Genomic DNA, 15,971 nt, shown 5'->3' with positions numbered 1-15,971 from the left:
AGGCTTCATCAGCTCCACCTGCACCACACACACACACACACACACGTCTCACACGCTCATACATACAACAAACCCTCCTCACCTTCTCTCCTCGGGCTCCACCCCGCGAGCTGGAGTCGGTGCCCCGGTCTCCCTTGGACCCGATAGGACCTCTGTCTCCTTTCTCTCCCATGTCCCCTCGTTCACCCTTTTCTCCTTTAGCGCCCGTTGGTCCTGGAGACAAACAAAGAAACAAGGACAGAGTTATTGTTACCCTGGTGAAAAGACATTCAGGAATGATTAACGACCGAATCCCACATCCCAAACAAAATGCAGGTCATTTCCTGCTCCCAGAGGAGAGAGGAGGACTTTTGTTTGGAGGGGTTTTTGCGTCCCAGAGTGCAAAGCTGAAACGTGGAAGCCATGTGAAGGTTTTGTGGTCAAATAATAACTGAAGACACACACACACACACACACACACACACACACACACACACACACACACACACACACACACACTTGACCTTCATCTCTTCACCCTGGATGCTGCACTTTAAGCAGAGCCTGCATGAAAGCAACCCAGCAGTTTAGGAGTCAAACACCTGGAATGTAAACTTCTTCAGAATATGAACTCTTATGTCCTGTAAACCAAGAGAGAACCAAGATCTAATGAAAGGTAAGGGAAGCATTGGAGGAACAGCTCTCCTGTCCTCAGTTGAACTCCCAGCTTCAGTGAGTTTGTTCTGTTTTGGGTATGGAGGTCTGAGTTTTCCTCTTTCTGCCTGATGTGCAAAAATGGTCAACATCCCAAAAGGATTCCAAAGCTTACAGCAGACGCATGCAGGCTTGTAAATGTGCTCAGTGCATGTGAGGCAGGTGAGCAGGAAGAAGAGAGACCACAAAGCACAGCTGATCTTCATCACACGTGTCAAACTAATGTCCCATGGAGGAGCGAGCAGCTGCAGGTTTTCTGTCCAACCCCCTTAAAAAAAATAGGGCCTGGATCAGAGAGCTGGAGGGAATCAGCCAGGGGTTTGGTTTGGTTTGGACTGGAAACCTGCAGCACCTCTGACCTTCATGGAACCGTTCTGACACCCGTGATGAAGACCCTCCCTGGTCTCTGGACCTGTTGGCTGCCCTGGACCCACCTGCTGGCCCGGGGGGCGGGGGCCTGGACTCCACAAAAACTGAAACCTGATGGGAGTCACTTGCTGAACACAGTGCAGAATTAAAGACAGAATTAAATGGAGTCATTCAGCCGCATAATAAATTAGGCTGATGTCATTTCTCTGTTAGATATTATAATAGACTGGGCTCATCTCACTCTAACTCGAACATGACAACAATATCTGCAGCTACAAACCACAATTTGAAACATGTGAAGCATAAAATGGAAACTAAACTTAATTAAAAAGAGAAATACTTTGAATCGAAATGTAAAAAATACTGTAAATCTCAGCTGAACTACAAATCCAAACCCCTAATGCAGAAGATGCAGTACTCCTTGTGGACACTAGATGGCGCTACGTGTCTAGGAAACTCTCTTTACAAGCTCTGACATTTCAACATAAAGCACATAAGCCTCATATATCAGGTTGAGGTCTTATACGTCAGCATGTGGATCTGCTTCCATGTTTGAGAGGCAAAATTGTCACACAGGAGATGAAACATGTGTTACAAACATTACTAAGGGTTGTCTGTGTATCCAGATAAACTCACCGATCTCTTTCTTAATCATCACCTCTCCTGTCCTGGAGAGAGGCGGCTGCTGAATGGGCCGAGAGGGTTGAGGAGGCGTCTGCAGAAAGGGGGGGAAAGATGAGGGGCAACTTTACAGGAAGCTTTCATCACAAAGTGACTCACATAGAGAGGCAAAATGCTGGAAAACACAAATCCCAAACAAGCAACAAAGGCTCATGTTTCCTTCACTTTATTATCGTTACGCAACCCTGCAAATGTGCTAAACTTCATACAGTTTGCAGGCTCAGCACTTTGTGTGTTTGTGTTCTTATTTGGCATGTTATTGTTTTTGGTTTGGAATTAGAATTGTAATCATTGTCATGATCTCCTGTTTGGCGCCTGAACACACAAAAGCCTCAGCAAGCACATCCATCAAGAGCAAAGCTGCAGATAGAGAGCTCTGACATCAGGAAAGTGCAAACTAATAATAAATATCCAGAACCTGATCATGAAGAATCCGGCTCAAAACGAGGAGGAAGGGAGCAAAGTTAAGCAACAGCTGTCAACCTGAGCCTCAGCAGGTCATGAATGAAAAAAGTGTGTGTGTGTGTGTGTGTGTGTGTGTGTGTGTGTGTGTGTGTGTGTCCAAAGGAAAGATGGATTGTTCCCTGTCTTGCCTATGATTCTTTTACTGTCAGCAGAAAAAATGCAACCAAGGCAACTGAAGGTGGTGGGGAGGGGGGGGGGGGAGAGAGGAGGAGAGGAGGAGGGGGGGAGAGGAGGAGAGGAGGGGAGGAGGAGGGGGGGTGGATGAAAGGGGGTCACTCCTCTGCTCTCTGTATAAGCAGGGGGGGGGGACAGCTCTTTAGCTCATTCTTCACCGGGGGGACACACCTCAAATTGTCACCTGTGGAATTTGAGAGGAGTGGGATGGAGAATGAGGAGGAGGAGGAGGAGGAGGAGGAGGAGGAGGGGCGGTGTGTTGATGATTAACCCGTTTCCTCTCTGTGAAACTCTTCCCCCACTGTGTTGCTTGGTACCGACTATGCCAAGAATCCAGAGTGAGCCGACTCCTGGCTGCTCTGAGATGGTGTATGATGTATGTACCCCCCCCCCTCTCCCGCTCCTGCAACTCTTTCACCTCTTCATCATAGCTGGGGACTGATAAGTGGGAGGCGCTCATCTTTAAGCGTTGATGGATTTGAACCACACAACCCCGTGAGTGTGAGATCAGGTATGCAGCTTCCTCAGCACACAGCAGTCAAAACCTCACAGAGGGGGACAGGTAGGAACAAAGATGGATCCCTGACGTCTCTGACTCTGGTAGAGAAGAAACACGCCGTCTTTACATTCACTGCTCCGCTTCATTAGGGTTGTGTATTTTTAAACTTTAACACCTCGGCTCATTTGATTATAAGCATCACTTACTGACTGACCTGGTGACAGAAGCAGTCAGTCTGAAGCTTCACGGTTCATTAAGAAGCTTATTACAGTCGGCAACTCTCCTATTAGTTGCTATGGTTACCTGCAGGTTAACATGGCCTGCACACTGTTCGGAGAGGCAAATAGGATTTCTTTATCTTTCTGCCACATGTTATGACGACATCATCATTCAAAGCACGAGCCTTCTGTAAACAAACCACCAAACAGATTTGCTTGTGTGACCTCTGACCTTCGTGATATTGGCTAATACACTGCAAGACCTTTATAAAATAAGAACTGGAGCTCATTTTGTTGGAGCGTGGAAGGATCACGTGCTTCTCATCAAGTCAGAGGAAGACTCGTGCATGAGAATCACTTCCTCCTGCTGGGGCCGCCGGCTGCTGAGGGACTCGACTCCAGCAGTGACGCCACTGTTCAGACTGACTGACTGGCTGACTGACTGACTGGCTCTACCATCTATCACTGCGAATTCCGGCGTGACAAAATGGAAAGTCTACTCGCTACACAACCCGCCTCTGCCCAGACTTGCCTGGGCTGCAGGGATCAGCGTCGGCGTGTATCCATCAGAAGGGTAAATAATAGGTGAGCGAGCTCATCGGCTGCCAGCTGTCGTCCTCTATCCTGCGTTACATACGACGTGATGAACGCCTGCTGGACGTTTGGGGAAAGCCCCCTCGTAAAAGAGGCATGAAAGTGAGTAACGCAGTAATTAGGACGGCGAGGAGGAAAAACTTCCGATTGGAGCCGTGACATGAACTCGCCCTCTTCTGCCTCCTCACTCTCTTTCCACCGCCTCTTCAATTCCTGCTCACAGCAGATTGAGAAACCAGTCAGAATAACAAAGCCAAGCCCCAAGGCAGAGGGGGGGGATCAAATCCAGTCCAATTGACATCTGGTTTCTCCACTGTAATTGTGAGTGTGTGTGTGAGTGTGTGTGTGTGTGTGTGGAGTGATGGTACATGTTGCGTTAGGTTTTACTGCTTTTCATGGCTATGAAGGAGTGAGTGGGCACGGATCAGGGTGCGATTGTGCGAGCGTGACAGAGACACGATGCAGAGGAGAGAATGAGGAGGACGAAGAGACGCAAAGTGGAGGGAGAGACGGAGGAAGAGACGGAGAGAGACGATAGGATTAACAGACGCAGAGAGAGAAAGAGAGGGAAAGATCAGAATGTGCAGAAAGAGAGCGGGAAAGATCGCATAAGCATGTGTGTGTGTGTGTGTGTGTGTGTGTGTGTGTGTGTGTGTGCTGAGGAGAATGCGTGACTTGTCTGTCAGCCTGCGAGCACATCTGTTGGTTTAGGCCTTCATCCAAGTTTACAGTGAGTCCAGAGCACACAAACACATCATCATCATCATCATCATCGTCATCATCATTTGACAGCAGGTAATTCCCCACATCATCTGAATAATCTGACGTTTGAGGGATGTGTTTATCTAAAAACAATGACTGGCTGCATATTTGCATGTTCGCTGAATGAGGTGTGTGTATATATGTGTGTGTGTGTGTGTGTGTGTGTGTGTGTGTGTGTGTAATGATAAATATTCTCCAGACAACAAACGCAGCCATGACAGGAGCAGGATTGTGTAACGTGAAACATTGTTTTTCACACCGTGTTTGTGGTTTACACTGTTGCATTTCTCACATTTTCTATTTGGACGTTGAAACATCGATCACAATCTTTACTCTGAGCTCATTTCTAGTCTGACTCTTAAAGCGTCTCTGTCCTCATGTTTGAGTCGAACATGTCGGACAGAAGCAGCTGAATTTTCCAACATCTGCAGTTTGTAATCTCACCAGAGGGGGCGAGCTGTTCATTACTGAGTAACCTGAGCATCCAAGTAGACACAAGATTCAGTTTCCATGAAGCTCGACTGCTGATGATCAACCATCTGTATTAGATATTATCATGACCAACTAAAGGAAGCTGAACATCTGTAACTGTGACTTTGTTTGTTTCGTACCGTCCAGGTGTTTTTCTCCTGAGCTGGTTTCAGGGGTCGTCTCTCCACGTCTCCACTTCCTTCCCCTGAGGCCTGAGGAGACAAAAACACAAATGATATAATCTTGTTAGATGTGTGTGTGATGTGGATTGTGGCTTTCACATGGTGAAACATCTGTGTGAGAGTTTATCAGTTCTCTGCCTTTCCTTCCCTCTCAGGATGAGATTTCCCCTTTTAATCCAAACAGCATCTAAAGATCCGATGACGAAGAAGTAAAGCGTAAAACACTTCATCACACCTCCAGATTTGTGGTCGGGCTCATGAGTGAGACAAACAGCTGAGTGCAGTCTGATGGTAAATAAGAGTTTGGCTGCCGGCTGCACTGAGGCACCTGTGTTTGTGTGTGGGTGGTCATGGTTGGGTGGTTAACAGGCCACTCACACACACACACACACACACACACACACACACAGATCAGCAGGGGGCCCCAGCATCACGGAGGCCCAGACCAAACACCCCAAACCCAGCAAAGACTAACTCCTTTCTCGTCTTGTCTGTATTTCTAAATGTCATTTCTGTTCCTAATCTAAACCATCTGACACAAACACATTTCCATTCCCCTGCAATCAGATTACAGCAATGTGATCACACGTGGTGGCTTACTTCCACAAACCTTTGACTGGATCTTCATCAAGGCAGTCACTCACCATGTCTGAGTCGTCCTCGTCGTCCTCACAGTGCCTCTCCGCAGCACGAGGGTTTCCCACCACCCGCAGCTCTCCGATCTCGCCCTGTCATTACACAAACACAGAGCCAAGCAGCTGCAAAATGAGGACACGCCATTTGATGTTTGCTGGTGTTGGGTATCATAACAGAGCAGTGTGTGTTCTCACATACACACAAACTGATTGAGTTGAAAAACACAGAAGTATGGATGCCTATCTCTGAACTCGCTGGTGAGGTTTGATAATCATTCTGAGGGGAGTTTCCATCTTTTTAATAAATCAGAGGGACTATTGATGTCTCCTCCTTTTGGCCTCTGCCGCGTCGAATCTGATACTCACAGATATGAATGCAATCTGTCAGTTGAAGGGTCATTAGTTTGGTATGAAGAGGTGGTTGCTCTGCTCATGTGTTTGTGACGTTGACACCACAGGAGGAGGACAAACAGCAGAGGAGGACAAACAGCCATAGAAGCTTCCACCTTCCCTCCGCTCTGGTGTTTACTGACGTACACAGGCTAACTCGTACATTGTGTTATTGTGGTAATCTAAAAACCCCACGTTCTCACGATAAATCTTAGCCCCAATTCACAACAAAGACTAAACTATCGTGCGGGATAAAAAAAGAAAATCCCTTCAATAAATCCTATCCCAGACTGGAATGTCTCTTCTATAAATACATATTGTAAATATTTAGATGCAGTAGAAGCTTGATTAGATGAGGAGGATTAAGATTCACGAGACATCGCAACAAGTTGCACATGGACTCCGAGCCATCTGCGTCCTGAGAGAAGAACAATGGTTAAATAGCCTCAGACGGCACTTAGGACAAAGCTGAGAGAGGAAAGGAAGGATGAGAGTCCCAGCTGAGCAAACTCTGCAAAGCTTCAAGAGCAGAACTTACAGAACTGACAAACATCAAAATGCTATCAGTTAAAGGTCTTAAGGAGGCGTATTGAGTGGTATAAACACCACTTCAAGTGTGCATTTTTGTGACATTATCATAATCATTATCAAGACACAGCGGCTCAAGTGTCCATCCACAGGAATACATTAAAGTTTTGACAGTCATTAAAGATTAAATACGTACAAACAGCACGATTCCCAAATTCCCAAAGTAATGAGCTTGTGTGTGTGTTTACGGGCGATATCAGCATTGATTGGCCGTATAATTAAAACTGATTGAGCTTCCATGGCAGCCTATAAAGATAGTAAACGTCTCATTACTCCGCCGTCGTCTGTATGACTGAAAGAGCTCAGTGCCTGAAAAGGACCCCTGCTGTGCACTAATCTCATCTTTAAAAACCAGCAGAGTAATTAAGTCACATCTGAGACGAGGACTGTAATCGTCAAAGGGCACAAACAGGTTTTTATCCCTCTCAGATTCTGAGTGAATTAGCAGAATGTAAAACAATCAGCAGTGTCTGGAGTTTGGCAAATCGTCTCTTGCTCATGTCAGTCACTCAAGCAGTAAAGGGAGTCGAATATTACTGCCAACAAACGCAGAACTACCGTCTACTGTACTACTAAACATGTCTAAAGTGACTGACTACAGGTTTTCTAGGTCTTTTGTTGTCTTTTACAGATACTGACTTCTGACTTAAAATGTCCAGTTCTGGAATCAGTATCAGTATCCATGGAAACGAGGTGCTGCCTAGAGGACCCAGCCATCATTTCCACAAATTTGTTACAGGACCATGGCAAAGATTATATGAAACACTTTTGATTCATATGCCCTGAAAGCTCCAACATGAGGCTCTGTGTTGGTGGAAACAAGGTTTCCTTTAACTCTGGGTTATGTGTTGTCTTTGTGCATGCACCCAAGGGTGACCTCCAACTGTTTTACAGCTGAGGTCAACAGTTGTCGGGGTCAACTCCCAGGATTTACAGCAGCAAAGCAAGAGGAGTTAATTACATCTCCAACTGTGAGTCCTTCCAATTAACTGCAGACCGCTGCGGAGACGGCAGAAAGGTGCTGTAGATGTTTCTGCTGCGGTTCAGACGTGAGCCAATTTGAGCAATGAAATCATGTGTGAGTTATTCAGGTGAGATGGATCTCGTTTCGCGTGCTTGAATATGAAAAAGCAAAACATTTTTTGAGGTTGACACAGCAGGAATCTTGTCTCATCAAAGTCAATGTTGGCTCTAGAACTACTTGACTGATTCTAAGCGCTTTCAAAATAAACATACCCTCATTTCTTCCCCTGATTTCAATCATGAATCCCCAAATATCAAGTCATGATACACACCATAAACTTCTCAGGATCTGCTCCTCCAGCTTGCCCAACGAAGATCCCTGCGCCGGCCTCCAGCTCCATCTCATCTGGGGACCTTTCCATCCGCATCACCTGAGGCTCAGTGTCACAGTTGAGGTAGAAGGTCACCTTGTCGTCCTTGACAGCGATGGAGAAACGAGTCCATGTGTCCTTCAAAGAGGGCACGAGGAACTTGGCTGCCTCATAGGACTGCTCCGAGTCGGGCTCTGTGTAGTACAGGATGACGTACTGGTTGCCACCTTGCACGGCTGACAGCTTCACAGCCACATACATGATCTCCTGCAAGGAATCGGTCACAGAGAAGATGACGCCGCCCCTGTCTGTGGTGGGCTGCAGGTTGAAGATGAGGGCGAAGTCTCTATAGAACGGGTTGGGCAGGTGGGCACGGGCCAGTTGCCCTGTGTTAGTGTCCGGGCCGAAGACATAAGCGGCCGTGTTGTCTGGCGCCGTGACCCTGACGATTTCATTTGGAGGAGGATCACCGATCAGCTGCAGCAGGGTGACTCCATTGACATCTAGGAAGGCAGAGACAGGAAGTGAGTTCAAGTGAGGTTGACATATAGGTCATGTTGGTTCAAAGGGAGGGCAGCATGGCAGGGTGTGGTGTTAGACCAGGGTCTATTAGTCTGAGGGTGGGCAACATTCTGAATGGATTCTGTGTCTGATGGATGCAAGAACAACAGTGTTGCTACAATAGTATGGAGGGAAGAAGAGGACACAGTACTTGTAAAGAAACCAATACCGGCATTGATCAGTCACTGCCTTTGTTGTCAGTGAACACAGGGAAAGTTATCACAAGGGCCTTGGCACAAATGGCCAGCATTCTTGAAATCAAGCCATTTTCTCTCTTGGGTTGTTAAACCTACCAGAAAAATTGACATCCCCAAAAAAGGCAAAAGACAGGCTCCTGAGACAAAAACAGATCACTTTAGCAGACACAGCTAAATCTCTAGACCCCCCAAACCTGCTCCTTACAGGTCCCAAACTGAAACAACGGCGATCGGTTCAGAGTGTGGAGACGGAGAACTACAAGGTTAACGCTCACTGATGGAGGCTTTGGCAATACGTTTGTGTGAAGTTCACTGTTCCGGTTCTCAAGTTTGATGAAGATGAGCCAAGTTGTGATTTATTTATTGATGCAGCTCGGAGCAATAATATACCAAGAAACCATCTGTTCTTCATGATTTAAGAGCACACACATGCACACACACACACACACACACACACGCTAAAGCAAATGTGCCAGAAGAGACAAAAACTGAATGTTGGTCACTGACTTTTCTTTAAATTTCCTAAAGTAGTACCTGAAGTTTCAATAACAATTCAAATAACTGAATCATCTTTTCAAAAGCCACAGTGGAGTAGAGAGGAGATAAGGACACGGATACGTGCGCGCCACATTCCCACGGAAACTTGAAAGAAAAGCAAAACACTGTGACGCCTGTGTCATCTGCTAAATGCCAAGGCTCCAGGACACACAAGCACCAACAGCTGGGCCTCTGGATGGCTTAGCTCATCCCTCCATCACCCCGGGAGACTGTACGGAGGTCAGGGCACAATCATTGGAGGCATTTTTGGCAGTACAAAGAACACTCAGGGCAGTGAGGTCTACTGAGTCAGACTCAGAGTCGGACATGTTGAACATCAAAACTAAACATTTCTCCATTTTTCAACACTAATAATTGGGCCTTCTCACGATAAAAGGAAAAGAAATGACCAAAATCACTGTTTTGGGAGAGTTCTTTACACACTGTCTTGGCCTTTGATGAAACGCCTTGGGTTACCACCTGATGACTAATGTGCAGAGCCGTTGCAGGGTTCAAAGCCTCCCCACTGCCCTGAGTGCTGGAGATCTGTGGGGTCAAGCAGCTGGCTTTGTTGAGAACTAAAACACACGAGGTGTTCAGCTGAACCAACGATCCCATTACCTGCTGTCGGATCATAAACGACAGTCTCAATATTTTGTACGCAGCCTGGGAACTTCGGATGCTTTCTTTGCAATTCAAGCAGCAGCGGGGAAGCAATAAAAATAGTTTCCACTATTAATTACGCCGACCCAACTGTGCCAACTGGGAGACATCAAGAGGAGTCATCACTAAATGAGCCGTAACTAACCAAGATGTTCTGAATTACACACACACACACCACAAGAAGACACACTAAAAAAAGTACATATATTGGATGTATATTGGACGCTTGTTGACTGGATTGGAAATTAATGGAAAGTTGAGGCCCAGGGAACATTGGGAGAGAGTTTCTTGAATCAAATGTAACACAAAGAAACGGTTATACTCAACCTACGATATCAAAATGTGAAATCTAACCCAAGATAAACAAGAGCCAAGCTTCAAACAGAGAGTTTCTAACTGATCAAATGTTAAGCTGTGTTCTTTGGCTTCAGAGTAGTTAACGTTCACAGTCCCTGACAGTTCTAAATAAATTGTCATTTGCAGCAGGTTGACCAGATGTTTACTCAGATAAATTCAGACTGACAAACCTCCCGGGTCTCTTCCCAAGTCTGAACTAGACCGCAAGTCTGAACAAGCAAACCCTTCCCCCGTCTCCCTCCCTCCCTCCCTCCCTCCCTCCCTCATGATTCCAAACACAAAGAGTTGAAAAAATTATAATTTCTAAATCACATGCCACTGGTGCAACAACATGAGATATTAATAAAGTTGAGTTTGTCCTTATTTGAGCAAGAATGTCAACTGCTTCTTGAGGAACATGAGGTCATATTCTGCTTTGGATGACTTTACTTGTACAAGACCTATTTGTACAAACTGCAATTCAAGAACCGTAAATAACATCATCACCTCCTTCTTATCTCATGATTCCAGCATGGGATTTTGCAACACTTTCCCCTTCACAACAGCGTCAATCCCACCTTCCTAATACAGAAGTCATTGTGTTTTATGTGTGTGTGTGTGTGTGTGGGTGTGTGCATGTCGCGAGCTTTCCAAACCCTCATTACTGCAGCATCGTACTTATTACTCATCCCATCCATACCAACCAGATGTGCATTGTGCCTGTGTGCTCAGCTTGCACCCAAAGACCGGATCATGGAAAATAAATCAGGTGGTAGTTGAATTTTTCAAGCTGTATTCGTACTTCCTTGCTTTTGTGCTTAACTTAAAAATAAATCACTTAAAAAGAGGAAAGCTTGAACGGTTTCATTGACTTCCAAAGCTGCTGAAAGGCTCTGACCTGCCAGAGGAATGCTTTTGCTGCTGCCAGTTGATTATCAGCATTGTCAGCGAGGGGTCACCCAGTCACTCATTCCCACTGATCAAAAATAGTTGAGGCGTACAAAGGTTTGACCATTAGCATTTTAAGTGCAATCTCAATTCAGGTTTCTCCAAGTAGCCTTTGTCAACCCTGCGGCGGCTTCCAAGGCCGGTCGGGTGTAGAAAAGAGCCGGTGATAAATGGAGCGGTGTTGGGTTTATGGGGCGAGTTTGTCATGTCAAAATGACCGCTTACTGACCAGGAATGCAAACACAGCTCCCCTCCGTGTCCTAACACTCGCATTCCACCACCGTGCACCCCTGTTGATAAATCTCTATATACAGTAAGAGAGCATGTTTTACGATTATCCTCCGAGATTCACCCACCGGGGAGGTCTCTTTGTGAAGATAAGTGGGGGGAAAGTGTCAGCGAGGGGATTAGTTTATAGCAACCCCTCCCCAACACACACATAGACACACACACACACACAGGAGGACTCTACATGGGAAAACATGTGAACATCTGGACAGCCACAGAAAAGTTTGTCATTCCACTGACTGTGCAATGTCACCATTTAAAAAAACCCTGAGGCGGTGAACAAGGGCCACGATCCCCCATTCTGAGGGTCAGAGTTCACTTCAGCAGACGAGGAAATGACTAACTTGAGATTGTAAAAACGTCTACAATCTGCACTCATCTGCAGCGATAGGATGTAACTCGCCTGCAGCTGAACTGAAACTGACATAAATTCAATGCGGACACACGCTGAACTGGCTGTGAGGTTGCTTTGTTGCCTGTTGAAGGTTTGTTTGAACCTTATGCGTCTGGCTTCACTCGGTCAAGAGGTGCATAGTACACTGTTTGTGTAAATCTTATCTAACTCTTTGGGAAGAACTGGCCCCGCCGTTTCGAAGAACTGAAAACCACATCACAGTCCAGGAAGAGTTTTGGTTGGTTCACCCTGAAGACTGAGCTGTAACTTTGAAGAGCACAAAAAGGGAGACGGAATACCGTTCAGCAACCTGCAAGCAACAAACATCTGAGACGAGGAGCAATCTGTGAATCTAAATAAATGACTTACATGGGGAGAAAATGTTACGTTTAGGACTTATAAATGCACAATGGAAATGCCTCTAACTGGGTTTGGAGCTCTTGAGTGCTACGATCTGGCCAGGATCCATCTTGAAACACCTCAGTGCTTCTGTGTTTCTGCAACAGTGCCTCACCGGTTCTTGTTTTGTTTGAGTGAGTGCAACACAAACCAATGGGGGAATGCGTTTTTGGCAGCAAAGAAGTCAGACTTCGCTGTGCCCATAATTGGAACCCTACTGAGAGCAAACTCAAAATGATCCCTTGGCAAGAGGTAAACAGGACAGATGGTGCCAGCTTTCGGCCCTTCTGAGACACGTGATCGGTCTCCAGCATGGCACATCACTCAGCAGATTTAAAAAGAGTTGATTCTGCTCCAATAAAGGAGATAAGTCCTTTTAAACCTTGACGAAAGATATAATCAGACCAATATCTGCGTATATCGGCAGGAAAATGTCTTTTTTGTTTTTTGGACGACCACAGAGGGACAAGCTAACTGAAATAAATTGCAGTTGACCTCTGGACCCTGATATCAATGACCGCTCATCTTTCAGGAGAAGAGGCCGGTAACCATGGAAATACATAATTAAAAGGGCTATTGTGCGCTGACAATCCTCTGGTGTGCCACAGGGGTGCCTCTGCTCTTACAAAGGGGAGCATCTGACAGATTTCATACGAGTTTACACGGGCATACCGAGACGCGCGTTCCCACAAGACAAAATCCTCCCACAAGACAGCCACGCGAGTGTGACAAAGGAGATGGATAGATAAATAGATTTAATGAAAGGAATATATACATATACAATCTAAAGGTTCTTCTGGATCGTATACAGGAGAGTGACGGTGTCAAGCCAGTGCTAAGGGAAAGTAAGAGTGTGTGAGACCATCAAGCCTCAAGTGTCTGAAGTTTCCCAGACACTGCATAGTAGGGGTTCTGATCAGTGAATCTGAGAGGTCAAAGGACTGGTGAGGGGCAGAGGGAGTAGAAAATAGCCTCAGATAAGGTTACTGGGCTAATAAACAGGGAAATAAAGCATTGTGGCCTTTGGGTGCACATTTACAGAGCTTTGTGACACATTACCTTGGCTATTCATGCTTGACCTCTTTCTGCTGAAAGTCAAAGCCCACCGACCTGTTAGGGACTCGACTATTTACAAGTTTTAGCCCAAACTGCTGCAGTGAGACATGAAGGCACTCGGTTTGGAAGCCGGTTGGATTGGAAGACAAAATGCTAAAGAGACATTTCAATTTCAAATCTATGTCTGACCTCTGGATTATAAGGTTCTGACTACATCTGGCTGAAGTCTTACATCTTTTGAATTTTTTTAAAATCCCCCCAGAACATAAAGCAAACCTTCATCTCATTTTTCAAACAAAATGTCAGATAGAACCTGAAAATACTGCGGCCATCATTTAGTCATTTTCATGGTTCTGAGGGTCTATTTCCTCTTCCAACCATCAATCTATAGACCAGCATACATCTGTAGATCTTTAACAGAGTTGGTTTGAATGAGCGATCGCAGATGGTTTGGCTGTGGTGCATGACTTTCTATCCCACAATGATTCACAGTGATGCACACACACCATACCTTGAGGCCACGCTAACAGGCAATACCCAAATGAGAGGTCTTGGTGGTGAACCAGCCATTGCCCTGTCTATACATTCTGCTTCAGGGTACAAAGATGGAAACAGGATCAGAGAGAGAGAGTGATTTGCCTGCGGTTTATATTTAATGTCAAAGTCTCATGGAGCCGTTTGAGAATCACATCACTTACACCTGCATCAAAGAATGTGGGAGATGTGTGACATTTGCTACAGAAACCAAAGGCAGAAAATCTAAAGAATCAAACAAGCTAACAAATCGCAGTTTAACCGCTTGCAAATGTGAAGCTATTTGGGCTCCAGGTCTGTCACTTAATCCTGAAACCAGAGACATGTTGTCCACTCGAGTCTGTCAGTGGAGCAAGCTGTCAGGAAGATAGCAACGCTGTAAAAAGACATTCTGTGATATGACCTGGGAGTGGGAGGGGGGGGCGGGGGGACAGGGCAGAGACCCGGGGACAGGGATGAGACTTCTGCTATAGAGACTGACTTCCTATAAGATCAGCAAACATCCCAGTTATTCTCATTTTGTTTAGTCTCCAAGGACATTTACAGACATCCTGGGGATGATCCTCAAACCCAGACAGGTCCAACAAATTCTTTAGGATTATACAAATACATTGAGATTTACACTTCTGGTGGATGTTTACCTTTTTGATTTAAGGAGCACTGCTTTATAGGATGTGTTCTCTCTCAGGTTATCTTTCACTTTAAGTGGCAGCTACAGTGCATTTTCTCTTTTAGTCCAACAATTCATCTTTATTTTATATATGCCATGCTGGAATTTACAGTATGGAGCCCAGCGGCTCTCACACAGCAACTCAAAGGATCTGTTTCAAACCAAAAACACAAGCAACTAAAAGCATCAGTCAAACAGAAATCACAAGTAAATGAGATTGTGGAGTTCCACAGTCACTTAACTGTAATAAACTGGAACATGCAGTTCAAAACAAGGCCACCATCTCAAATCAAGAATTAATTACAATCCGTCCCTTTAGTGCAGACGCTCAATTCACAAATACTTTCAACAAGCACGGAAATGCAGATTGATGCCTCACTGAAAACCGGTTAATGCAAACACGACTGCTCCTCATGCACTCAGTACACCATGACCACCTCATCTATTCATTCTGACAAGACGACTGCACGTCTAACCTGCCCATCAGCCACTCGCTGTCAAAGTAGACGTGCGATTCTGCATGCCAAATTATCCATTTCATGCACAAATATTTTACAACGTCTGGGTTTTCATCTTGTGTAAACAGAGATGAAGTGAGGCCAACAGAAACACGAAACCTTGCTTAAATGTTCCCAGTACTACAAATAGTGCATGCCATGGCAGAGGAGATACATGGGAAATCAAACCATATATCACACCTGCATTCAAGAACTCCCATTTGCTTAAAAGAGCAGATGGAAACATATCCCCAGTTCACATTTTATTCAATCTGAGATGCAAGAAATGTGTTTGGTACAAATGTAGGTAGGAACATGACCTGCTGCAAAAGATCTGCAGGCTGGAGTGTATGAGATGTTTGAGCAATGTCTGTTTGAGCAAGAATGCAGTTGGCCTGACAATGGAGCATGAAATCAAGTGTGTGTGTATGTGAGAGGATGTGTGTGTCTGTGTGTGTGTGCGTTACAATGACCTCCTAGTAGTAGGTCCCAAGCAATGTAAGGAATTGGGGGGGGAACACATCCATGCAACAGGTTAAATGCTTTAAGGAATGCTGGCACCATGCTTGTTAGTCTGCAGCCAGTAATTCCCCTCAAGAACAGGACCTCCAAACCCGAGCATGCGTTCTTCCAAATCCGTTTACTGTGCAGGGGAAACAGGATGTTGCTGTTAAAATCACCAACACTGTGCTGACTGGGATAAACAACAAAGGTATTGGGTGTGAAGCGAGACACACGGGAGAGTGGAGATTTTTAAAACTGGTCATGAATGAATCCCAGAACTAGGATTCATTTCTAACCAGCGATTACCTTCATGGTCACTAACTGACAAGCAC

The 15,971-nt window shown here is 45.5% G+C and overlaps 1 protein-coding gene across 3 annotated transcripts in view; it reads right to left on the bottom strand.

Annotated features, from left to right (window-relative positions):
• Positions 1-15,971, bottom strand: part of col18a1a (collagen type XVIII alpha 1 chain a) — a 61,537-nt gene that overhangs the window by 12,749 nt on the left and 32,817 nt on the right. For 2 of the 3 annotated variants that reach the window (XM_076160557.1, XM_076160558.1), the window contains exons 3-8: positions 8,017-8,558; positions 5,753-5,836; positions 5,067-5,138; positions 1,699-1,777; positions 1,128-1,190; positions 83-213 (exon numbers count right to left, since the gene is read on the bottom strand). In XM_076160557.1, coding sequence (XP_076016672.1) covers positions 83-213; positions 1,128-1,190; positions 1,699-1,777; positions 5,067-5,138; positions 5,753-5,836; positions 8,017-8,558 — 971 coding nt within the window. The remainder of the gene's footprint in view (positions 1-82; positions 214-1,127; positions 1,191-1,698; positions 1,778-5,066; positions 5,139-5,752; positions 5,837-8,016; positions 8,559-15,971) is intronic. The other variant, XM_076160559.1, reaches the window with a different exon arrangement.

Source organism: Genypterus blacodes, unplaced genomic scaffold (assembly GCF_046128005.1).
Source record: "Genypterus blacodes isolate CSIRO-AG114 ecotype Tasmania unplaced genomic scaffold, CSIRO-AGI_Gbla_v1 ptg000106l_1, whole genome shotgun sequence".
NCBI lineage: Eukaryota > Metazoa > Chordata > Actinopteri > Ophidiiformes > Ophidiidae > Genypterus > Genypterus blacodes.
This window is presented reverse-complemented; position numbering and strand designations above follow the sequence as displayed.